The sequence below is a fragment of the Dermochelys coriacea genome, chromosome 23 (assembly GCF_009764565.3).
Source record: "Dermochelys coriacea isolate rDerCor1 chromosome 23, rDerCor1.pri.v4, whole genome shotgun sequence".
In the NCBI taxonomy this organism is placed as follows: Eukaryota; Metazoa; Chordata; order Testudines; family Dermochelyidae; genus Dermochelys; species Dermochelys coriacea.
Genome location: NC_050090.1, coordinates 7,831,313 through 7,842,846, shown reverse-complemented (window position 1 = coordinate 7,842,846; position 11,534 = coordinate 7,831,313). Strand labels below are relative to the sequence as shown.

The 11,534-nt window shown below is 51.2% G+C and overlaps 1 protein-coding gene across 1 annotated transcript; it reads right to left on the bottom strand.

The window, feature by feature from the left end:
• Nucleotides 1–3,682: 3,682 nt before the first annotated feature.
• LOC122457317 lies at nt 3,683–9,326 on the bottom strand. The gene is made up of 6 exons (XM_043501673.1): nt 9,287–9,326; nt 8,982–9,056; nt 8,771–8,863; nt 8,219–8,284; nt 6,372–6,494; nt 3,683–5,891 (listed from the first exon to the last, which is right to left on the bottom strand). Exons 1-6 carry the CDS (start codon nt 9,324–9,326, stop codon nt 5,539–5,541), a joined length of 750 nt encoding a protein of 249 aa, XP_043357608.1. The 3' UTR covers nt 3,683–5,538.
• Between the last annotated feature and the right edge of the window lie 2,208 nt (nt 9,327–11,534).

The following is an 11,534-nucleotide window of genomic DNA, read 5'->3' as shown; positions in this document are numbered from 1 at the left end:
TCCCAGAGTAAATAAAAATAAATATTGCAACCTAGTCAGGGTAATTGGATATTAGACCTTGTTTTGACTGATTAAAATGTGACTAGGGTTGCCAGGTGCCCAATTTTCAACCAGAAAGTCCGGTCAAAAAGGGGACTTGGCACTGTCTAGTTAGATGTACTGACCAGACACCAATAGTATAGTTACTGCGGGCGGGAAGGGAGAGGTGCTGGGTCATCAACCCGAGCCAGACCCCGCTCAGCTGGGGCTGCCTCCTACCTGCATCTGGGCAGGCAGGAGACTTCACGTCAGGCTGCAGCTCCGTGACAGAGGGATCCCAGTGGGAGTGGAGAAGGGAAGTGGAGAGGAGAGGAGCCAGCTACAAGGAAGGGGGAGGAGAGAGAGCAGCGAGGCGGGGGGACGGGGAGGAGAGGAGCGAACAGGGGTAGGGGCTTGAGGGAAAGGATGGGGCAGGGGTGGGGTCTTGTGGAAAGCGACGGGGAAGGGTAAGGGACTTTGGGAAAGAGGCAGGGAAGAGAGGTCCGGTTGTCCGCAAATAGAAAGTTGGCAACCCTAAATGTGACCAATGCTGGGGCGTGGTTTAAGATGTATCAGATGCCCCAAAAACACATAATTCAGCAAATTGTGAAAGCGGCTTCTTCAGCTAAACCCCCATCCTCGTTATCAGGGAAAGTGAAAGCAGAAATAACAAATAATAATATTAGACAACTAGGAAATGGGGAACTTCATCTCAATAGGTGCGATTGAGGAGTTAGGAATTGTAGACACTTGTTAAGAAAAAACTAACAATATGAATGAAAAATCTATGGTATTTTAGGATAAGGACAATAAGGAGTTCTTGAAACATATGGAGAACAAAATATCCTAGCAATCAGTTTTAGTGCAGTTGGAGATGAGGATGGTACAACTGTAAATCATGATGCAGAAAAAGGAGAAGTATTACAAATATTTCTGTTCTGTATTTGGGAAGAAGTGGAATGACGTATCCGTATCCTACAGTAATAGTGAAATACTTTCTATTCCAGCTGCACCTAGTGAGGCTGTTAAACATCAACTATTAGAATGCAACACTTTTTAAAGGTATGACAAGATGCATTGACTGGAAGTTGAAACCAAACAAATTCAGACTGAAAATACAGCAACAATTTGTTAAGAGAGAGAGTAATTAACACTGAAACAATGTACCAAAGGACATACTGGATTCTCCATCCTTGGCAATTCTAAAATCAAGATTGGATTTTTTTAAAAAGATCTGTTCTCGTACAACCGAGAATAATTTTGGGGCAGTTCTCTGGCCTGTATTATACAGGAGGTCAGACTAGATGATCACAGTGGTCCCTTCTGGTGTTGGAATTTATGAATTTGTTAAATCAGCAGGACCATAACTGGAAACCACACGTATTGAATGCATTGGTAAAGTAGCTATTTGTACCATTAATGCTGATTTTTAACAGATCTTGGAACACTGGTGAAGTTCCAGAGAACTGAAAACAAACTCATGTTGTGCTGATATTTCTAAAGAATGGCATGCCCTGGGTAACTATAGGCGGGTTATCCTGACAATGATCACCAGTAAAATCATGGAAAGGCTGATATGAGACCCAGTCAGTAAAGAATTAAAAGGTGGTAGCATAATTAATGCCAATCACTATGGTTTAATGGAACATAGCTCTTGTCAGATGAACTTGATATTGTTTTTTTATGAGATTACCCAACTGGCTGTTAAATGTCACTGTGTTAACATAATGCACTTAGACTTCTCTCAGGTCTTTGATGCATTCATCTCTCATTCGTCTCTGTGGCCCTTCTCCCCGTCCTTCAATGCCAGGTTCTGTGAGAGGAGGGGTGGGTGGGTCAGTAAACTCCCTGCCCTTGCTCCCCAGCAGGTTGCTCCATGGAAAGGGCCCAGCTGGTGTAACCCAGCAGGGAACCAGGCCCATGGGATGACAGCTTTGAATCCCTGCCATTAACTCCTGGTTCTCTCTCAGCGCAGAGCCCGGCTTCCTCAAACCCACCATCTCCCTCAGCCCCAGCAGGGTGGTGGCCCCAGGGGTCAACATCAGCATCCGCTATGTGTGTCCGTGCCAGGACATGACGTTCATTCTGAATGTAAGGGGATTGTTGGTCCCTTACTGAAGCTCAGTGGAGGTTTTGTTGGCCATCTCCCAGTACCAGTACTAAGGGGAAGGGCCAATGGGAAATCAAGACACTGAGACTAACCGTCCCCAGGCCCGATGGGGAGAGGCAACATTCCAGGTCGGCCTAGGGGGTTACCAACTTTCTAATCCCACAAAACTGAACACCCCTGCCCTGCCCCTGTCCCGCCGCTTCTCCAAGACCCTGCTCCCTGCTCCCTGCTCGCTCCATCCCCCCACGCTCCATTGCTCACTCTCCCCCACCCTCACTCACTTTCACTGGGCTGGGATGGGGGTTGGGGTGCAGGAGGGGGTGAGGGCTCCAACTGGGGGAGCAGCTTCTGGGGTGGGTCCAGGGATGAGGGGTTTGGGGTACAGGAGGGGGCTCAGAGCTGGGGCAGGGAATTGGGGTGCAGGGGGGTGAGGGCTCTGGCTGGGATGTGGGCTCTGGGGTGGGAGGTCAAGGGGACAGTAATGTGGGGTTCAGGGGAATGTTGTGGGGCAGAGGACAGGGGATATGTAGGGAAAGGAGAATGAGGGGGAAGGAGCTATGTGGAGGGCCTGAGAGGGGGTGGGTGTGGCGGGACAGTGATGGGGACAGGTTGGGGGTAGAATGGTGGCTTCCCCAGGTGTTTATAATGGTGAATGGAGCCCCTAAACATTTGAATTTAAGGAGAATCTGCCCCATGGCAAAGGGGAATGTAGGGAGTCACACCTCCCTGTGACATTCCACTCTGGTGTTATCTGGACTAGTGGTCTGCTAGGTCACTCCAATCCTTGACTCTGGGAACCAGCCTTACCCTGCTCTGCTGTGAGAACCCCCACTCCTGGGCTGTTCACGCACAGCCTCTGGCATGTCAGCTGCTCCTTGGATTGTGCAACCGAATGACACTAGCTAATATCTCTTGACCCAGACACAACCCTAGGAACCTCCATCTTGCAGTGTACAGTTATGCCCACTGGAAACTGCAAGCTTATATGAGTTTGTCAATTTAGCAAAGAAATTGATATATACCAGGCTTGTTATCCCAAGGGGAGTCTCCGACATCCTTCACACCAAACACACTGCTTCAGGTAGAATAAACAAACACATTTATTAACTATGAAAGGTAGATTTTAAGTGATTATAAGTCAAAGCATAACAAGTCGGATTTGGTTAAATGAAATAAAAGCAAAACGCATTCTAAGCTGATCTTAACACTTTCAATGTCCTTACAAACTTAGATGCTTCTCACCACAGGCTGTCTGGTTCCTCTTCAACCAGGCTCTCCCCTTTGACCAGCTCTTCAGTCCCTTGGTGTGGTGTCTGTAGATGTAGGTGGAAGAGAGAGAGAGCATGGCAAATGTCTCTCCCTTTTATCTTGTCCTTTCCTCCCTCTTGGCTTTGCCCCCCGCCTTCATAGTCAGGTGAGCATTACCTCATCCCAGTTCCAAACTGACCAAAGGAAGGGGGGTGACTCCCTCGAGAGTCCAACAGATTCTTTTGTTGCTGTCTAGGCCAGAACCCTTTCTTCCAGGTGAGACTGGGCTGGGTTTGTCCCATACTTGCCCTGATGAAGTGTGAATTGCCTTTCTGCTCTTGTGGAGTTTTTGCCTGGGCTTATTTTAAGCCACAAGGATACATTTTCAGCCTCATAACTAAATACATGAAATTATAACCTATAACATACTATAGCGGTACTGTAACAACCATGCTCAGTACATCATGAGCCTTCCAAAGATACCCAACATAACAAACTTTGGATTGGATACCACACAGTCATTTTACAAGAATGAACATGGGGGTGTAGGATGTTCCCCCGAGGTACAGAGTGTCACCCCCCTCCCCCACCAGCTCATGCTGCCATGGTTCAGCAGGGTTGGGAAGAACAATTCTGCCGCCAATGGCCTGAGGAGCAGCTCCATAGGTAGGGGCAGGAGCCACCCAGGGGATATATAGGGCAGAGAATGCTCTGGAAATTCTGGGAGAATTCTGGGGGCTCTTCAGAGACTGGGGTGCTGGGAGATCCCCCCCCCAGGCTGAGGAGGGGTGATGGAGATGCTTGCAGGGGCTGGAGGAAAATCCTCCTGGTGACCCAGCAGGGCCCAGGGGAGCTGGGGAGAAGGTCCAAGGGGGAAGATGGGATCCAGGACAGTAGGGTCCATCCCTACAGAGATGGGATCAGCTACTGGGAAGGGGGTGAGAGCTCGGGGAGGGAGCTGGGTGATGTATGGAGTGGGAGACCCTACTGCAGGGACTGAGGCAACAGAGAACTGAAGCTCCAGAGAGAGACCAGGACAGACGCCCCGGGGTTAGGGGAGCAGTAAATGATTTTATTTCAGAGCCAGGGGCCAGACATCATGTCCCCATGCACAGGGGGCCGGTCACTCTATCTCAGGAGCTGGGATTCTGCAGGATGGGGTGCTGGGGAGCCTTGCCCTGCTGGGAGATAACATCTCTGAGCCACCCCTTCTGGCTGGGACCCTGCTCTGCTTTGGTGGAGACAATTCCCCTGAACACAGAGGCTCCTGACTCTTTTCTCACCTGGGGATTGGGGTCCTGGCTCCCAGCCCTGCCTGGCAATGGGGAGGGAGGGATTGCGGGGTTCTGGGGTGCTCTGTGTGGGGGACAGGTTGTGTGCTGGGATCCCTGCACTGCAATGGCAGTGTCAGTGCCCGTCCAGGAGGGGCTGTCTCCGGCTCTTCTTTGCCCCATCCCATTCCCAAGTGGGTGCTGAGTCGTGCTCACACACTGACCGAGGTGGCTGTTTTCCCTGGAGGTGGCAGGTTGGCTGCACGTGCACGGAGAGCCACATGTTGGGCTGGGCAGTGCCGGGCTCAGGCCAGCGGATCCCTTCTGGTATCAGATTTCAGAGTAGCAGCTGTGTTAGTCTGTATCCGCCAAAAGAAAAGGAGGACTTGTGGCACCTTAGAGACTAACATATGTATTTGAGCATAAGCTTTCGTGAGCTACAGCTCACTTCATCGATACTTATGCTCAAATAAATTTGTTAGTCTCTAAGGTGCCACAAGTCCTCCTTTTCTTTTTTCTGGTATCAGAGCGATTCCTGAGTCTGGGGAGAAATGGCCCTGGCACTAACATGTCCCCGAGGTGTCTCCTGTCCCCTTCTCCCCCCACCCAGATTCCCTGCCCCATGCTCCCCCCAGCAGACAGGACACTGGGCTGAACAGACCCAGTATGGCCATTCTTATGATCAGGGAATCTCGCCCTGCTCCACCCCCCTAGTCTGACATTGGCTCCGGGGCATACTCAGGGATCTGGCTCATCCGCTGAGGTCGGGAAGTAAATGCTCTGGCTAAGGAAGCACTAACAGACTTCCCTCATCGTCTCAGGTCATATCCCCAGCAGGGAGCAGGAGGAGCAGGGAATCTGGCAGAGAAGGGGTTATTTATTAAGGGGGCCCTATACAGCGCCCAGCTCCCCACACCCCACCCTGGGCTTCCCACAGACATAGGCAGCACCGTCCCTGCACTGGGCTCTGCTACGGCCCTGCTTCCCCACCCCCTGGGGCCCTGACAGGTGCTCCCTTAGCTGGTGCCACAGGAGCTGGTGTGCTCGGTGCCGGGGGTTGAGGGTTTGCTCCCAGGGGTCCGGCTGTTGAGTTGGGAGCACCATGGAATAAATGTGAGATTCCCTGAAGCAGGGATTTCCTGGGGGAAGGGAGAGTGGCTTTTGTGCCTTGTGGAGCCCTCCAAGCAGATAGGGCTCTTCCCCGAGGGAGATCTTCGTCTCTGCATGGCTGGATCCAGGCTCCCCTGTGAGCAGAGAGAGACAGGGTTAGAGGGGCCAGTGTCACCCCAGAGGCCCAAGCCCCCTGCCTGGGATGGGATTGGGGGAGGGGAGGACAAGACAGCTGCCCAGGGTGGCTGGAGAGGTGGGAGCTGCTGGCCAGAAAGAGACCTAGTGTCTGTGTGCACTGCCCCCCCCCCCCCCCGCTACCACAGACCTAACCACCTGGGGCACTCAGAGTGGGGTACAGCCAGGCATTGGGGTGGCTCAAGCTCACAGTGGGAAGGGGCATCTCTGGACATCACACACCTTTCATAGCAGCCTCAGTGTGTGCAGGGGGCACCCTGGTCTGACTCCTCCCCCCACTGACAGGTGGTACAGGAGCTGGGCCAGCTGCCCAAGGATTATGTGCAGATGAGGTACCCCCATGTTCAGAGGAGCATGGCAGACATGGGAGGGCCTTGTCCTGGGGTGGGGGAAGGGATAATAGAGGGGGGTCATGTCACCTGAGGTCTCCTTCCTGCAGTAACCAGCCTTGGCCATGATCAGCACCAGGGCCAGAAGAACCCCGGCGACCAGGCCCAGACGGAGGATGTTGCCCCAGGTGAAATCCAGGCGCCTCGTGAGGGCTGTGAAAGGACAGCAGAGGTCTGTGGAGTTCTTGGAAGTATCAGGGCTGGATTCTGAACTTAACTCCTCCAGGGTTAATCCAGAGTCACCCTCTGACAGCAATGGGTTGAGGGCCGGATTCTGATACATTACCCCTGGATCTAGCTACCCATCTAGCTTTTTAATGAAGGATAGATGGAAGAGGCCAGCTGGGCAGCCTCTGAGCCTCAACTACTCTGTGCGTCCCCAGAACAGGAGCAGACCTGAAAGACCTCTCTGCTCTGCAGCTAACCCTGGGGTCAGGGATCCCACCTCTGCCTCCCTCAGATCTAGAGTTGCCCCTTTAATCTGTGATTCCACAGAGTCCCCATCCCATAAGAACATAAGAGTAGCCATACTATGCAAGACCAAAGGTCAATCTAGCCCAGTAACCTGTCTTCGGACAGTGGCTAATGCCAGGTGCCCCAGAGGGAATGAACAGAACAGGTAATCAACAAGTGACCCATCCCATGTCACCCATTCCCAGCTTCTGGCAAACAGAAGCTAGGGACACCATTCCTGCCCAACTTGGCTAATAGCCATGGATTGACCTATCCTCCGTGAATTTATCTACTTCTTTTTTGAACCCTGTTATAGTCTTGGCCTTCACAACGTCGTCTGGCAAAGAGTTCCACAGGTTGACTGTGTGTTGTGTGAAGAAGTACTTCCTTTTGTTTGTTTTAAACCTGCTGCCTACTAATTTCATTGGGTGACCCCTGGTTCTTCTGTTATGAGAAGGAGTAAATAACACTGCCTTATTTACTTTCTCCACACCAGTCATGATTTTAGAGACCTCTACCATACCCCCCCCTTAGTTGTCTCTTTTCCAAGCTGAAAAGTCCCTGTCTTATTAATCTTCCCTCATATAGAACTGTTCCATGCCCCCCAATCATTTTTGTTGCCCTTTTCTGTACCTTTTCCAATTCCAACATATCTTTTTTCATATGGGGCAACGACATCTGGACACAGTATTCAAGATGTGGGCATACCATGGATTTATAGAGAGGCAATATGATATTTTCTGTCTTATTATCTATCCCTTTCTTAATGATTCCCTAAATTCTGTTCACATTTTTGACTGCCGCTGCACATTGAGTGGATATTTTCAAAGAACTATCCACATGACTCTATGATCTATTTCCTGAATGGTATCAGCTAATTTAGACCCCACCATTTTACATGTATAGTTTGGATTATGTTTTCCAATGAGCATTACTTTGCATTTATCAACATTGAATTTCATCTGCCATTTTGTTGCCCAGACACCCAGTTTTGTGAGATCCCTTTGTAACTCTTAATGGTCTGCTTGGGACTTAACTATCTTGAGTTGTTTTGTGTCATCTGCAAATTTTGCCACCTCACTTTACCCCTTTTCCCAAATCATTTATGAATATGTTGAATAATATTGGTCCCAGTACACATCCCTGGGAGACACCACTATTTACCTCTCTCCATTCTGATAATTGACCATTTATTCCTACCCTTTCTTTCATATCTCTTAACCAGTTACTGATCCAGGAGAGGACCTTCCCTCTTATCCCATGAGAACTTACTTTGCTTAAGAGCCTTTGGTGAGGGAGCTTGTGAAAGGCTTTCTCAAAATCTAATTACATTATACCCACTGGATCACCCTTGTCCACATGCTTGTGGACCCCTTCAAAGAATTGTATTAGATTCCTGAGGCATGATTTGCTCACTCAGGTACCTGTCCGTGTGGGCCCTGGGCTGATTGGATATGGTGATGTTTCAAGCCCAGTGAGGTCGTTTCCACCTGTAGGTTTAGAATGAGAGCCTGTCAGGGCAGGGGATGAAATGGGAAATCAGGGGGAGCTAAGAGGTGGAAAAAGCAACTCAGCAATTGGGCCCCTCCCCCGTCGACTCAGTCTTTATGGTCACTGTAACCTCCAGGGGGTTAGTGGATTTTATCAGCTGGGGAAGGGACTGGTTCTGGAGCTGCTGGCCCTGACTTCTCTGGGCATACTCTGATAGGCAGCATGCCCCTGGGAAAGGCCTCACTGTTCTGCAGCTTGCCCTGAGGGCAGGCTTCCCCCTTCCCTCCGCCTTACATCAACAGCTGCTGCGGCAGCTTCCCCCGGCTGCATGACAAATCCACTGATTTCCTGATCCCTCACTGGGCATCCCCTCTGTAAGGCCTCTGGGCAGATCCTGGCTCTTAGCATCCCCTTGGGGCATAGACTCTGTGAAGGCTGGGCTGGGTACAGGGCTGAGAGCGGGGACTCCAAACCAGGCCCCTCACCTCTCACCACCAGCTCCACAGGGTCACTGGGATCTGACCAGACAAAGGGTTGTGACGTGCTGCCAGAACGGCAGGTGTAGCTCCTGCTGTCACCTTGTGTAACATTGCGGATGGAAACACAGTCAGGTCTGCAGGACTTTCCATGTGCTGCAGCATGGCATGGTCTCCTCCTTTGTACAGAACAACCCTCAGCCCTGGTACCTACACTCACACTGGATGGTCACGGTGCACCCCATGGCCATTACCTCCCTGGGGCTCACAGAGATGGAGGGTTTGGGATAGAGCTCTGCATGCACAAAGACACAGGGCTTCTGTGGGGGAGACGTATACCCTTGCTCCTCAGTCTGTCTGTCTGTCATTTGATCTCTCTGGGCCCAGCCCTAGGGCATTCAGCTGCCTGCCCTTGTCTAATGTTCCCTGCATTATAAACCCAGCAACAGCACAGGTCCGTGGAGTTCTTGGAAGTATCTGGGCTGGATTCTGATCTCAGTTCTGCCAGTACAAATCTGGAGTTACCTCGTGACTGCAGTGGGGTCAGAGATGGGTTCTGATCCATCGCCCCAGATCTATCTATCTATCTACCTACCTACCTGTTGATCTATTAATGAATGCAACTCTGACAAGGCAGGAGCTGGCTGGGCAGCCCCTGAGTCCTGACTCCTCTATGCATCCCCAGGTCAGGGGCAGCCAAGGAAGGCATCCCCCTATGAAAGGCTTCCCTGCTCTGTGACACTCCCAGGGGAAGGAATCCTCCCTCTTCCCCCCCCCAAATCTATAAGGTACCCCATTAATCTGTGATTCCACAAAGTCCCCATTGAGGCCCCACTTTACCTGTGTGTGTGGTCCCCAGGCTGGCTGGAGTCAAAGATTTTTCCAGCCCACTGGAGTAGTTTCTACCTGTGTGATTAGAATGAGAGTCTTTTGGAGCAGAAGGTGAAATGGGCACCCAGGGGGAGTGATAAGATGGAAACAATGACTCAGCAATTGGGACTCTCCCCCCACAGCTCAAGATTCATGGTCACTGTAATATTCAGGGGGGGTTAGTGGATATTATCAGCTGGGGAGGGTGCCATGCTGGTGCTGCAGTTGCTGGGCCCTGACTTCTCTGTGTGTTCCCAGAGAAGGAGCATCCCCCTGGGAAGCTCTGCAGCTCTCCATGGGGGTAGGATCCCCCTTCTCTCCCCCAGATCTATAAGGTGCCCCATTAATCTGTGATTTCACAGAGACCCCATCAAGGCTCCACTTTACCTGTGTGTGTGGTCCCCAGGCTGGCTGGAGTCGATGATGTTTCAAGCCCACTGGAGTTGTTTCTTCCTGTGGGATTAGAATGAGAGTCTGTTGAGGCACGGAGTGAAATGGGCACCCAGGGGGAGCGACAAGGTGGAAACAATGACTCAGCAATTGGGACTCTCCCCCCACAGCTCAAGATTTATGATCACTCTAATCTCCAGGGAGGGTGTAGTGCCAAAGCTGTAGTCACCGGGCCCTGACTTCTGTGTGTGTCCCCAGAGAAGGGAAGGGTTCCCCCCTGCCTCTGCCCCAAATCAACAGCTATTGCTCCCCCTTAATTGGACAATTCACCCATCATATTATCTCATGCCTAGCTTGGCATCCCCTTGGATATAGGGATAAAGAAATGTTATTATCCTCATTGGATGTGTGATGCATTTGAATGCATTGAGCAGAGTGTTCAATCTGTTTACGTGAATTTGCAGTTATAGTTTCTTATGTAAGCAGGTTCTGAATGAGCTTTCCCAACACCTGGTGATGAGCTGGGGAGAAGACATCAGGAACAGACATGCCCACTCTGCCTAGGTGAGCAGCATGATGGGGCTGCTTTGTCCAAATGATCACTTTTGTCTGGTGTTGGATTGCAAATCACTTTGTTATTGAGGAGGCAGAGGTAATAAAGTGTGGTTATCCTTTTGTGAATCAAGGGGAGTCTCTGTATCGCAGCGGGGTGGGGTCTCCTCCTTTATATAGAACACCCTTCATGTCCTGGCACCAACACTTGCACTGGAAGCCTGGCTGTTTAAAAATAGCCGGAGCCTCGCGAACCAGCTGAGCGGCAGCGAACCAGCGGAGCAGCGGGGACAGCAGAGCAGCTCACAGCAGGAGTTTGCCTGGGACTGGTAAGTATCCGAGTGTGTGTGTTTGCTTGCTGAGGAAGTATCCGAGCGTGTGTTTGCTGGGAGGGAGCCTGAGTGAGTGTCTGATTGGCTGCTAGCCTGCAGGGGGCGGGCATTAGGGTGTCTGTGTGTTTGCGTCAGGGAAGCCTGGCTGTTTAAAAATAGCCGGAGCCTCGCGAACCAGCGGAGCGGCAGCGAACCAGCGGAGCAGCGGGGACAGCAGAGCAGCTCACAGCAGGAGTTTGCCTGGGAGTTCGCCTGGAGTGAGCCCAGTGAGGCTTACATCTTGCCAACGTCTCTGAGGAAGCTCATAGTAGGTAGGTGATATGGAAGGGGGGGTTTCAGCTGTTGTGACCTGCACTGGATGTGCCATGTTTGTCTTTCTTCCACAGGACAGAAGCGACTTTGTCTGTACAAAGTGCAAGCTGGTCTCCATATTGGAAGAGAAGATTGAAGGTCTGGAGCAACAGGTAACGACCCTGCGTTGTATACGAGAGACTGAGGATTTTCTGGACCAAACTCAGGATAGCCTTCTAGGGGCACAAAGCTCTAAAGATGTAGAGCAGGTTGCACAGAGGAGCCAAGAGGCCAGTGAAGAAGCTTGGCAACATGTGACCTCCAGAAGAGGTAAGCGG

Excerpts from the sequence above, each read along its gene's own strand:
- LOC122457317 (XM_043501673.1), bottom strand. The coding sequence starts at position 9,326 with ATGGATCAGAACCCATCTCTGACCCCACTGCAGTCACGAG. Across the intron at positions 9,057-9,286 it reads GACCCCACTGCAGTCACGAG|AGCTCTATCCCAAACCCTCC; the intron begins GTAACTCCAGAT and ends TTGTGCATGCAG. Across the intron at positions 8,285-8,770 it reads TGTGGAGCTGGTGGTGAGAG|GTGGAAACGACCTCACTGGG; the intron begins GTGAGGGGCCTG and ends CTAAACCTACAG.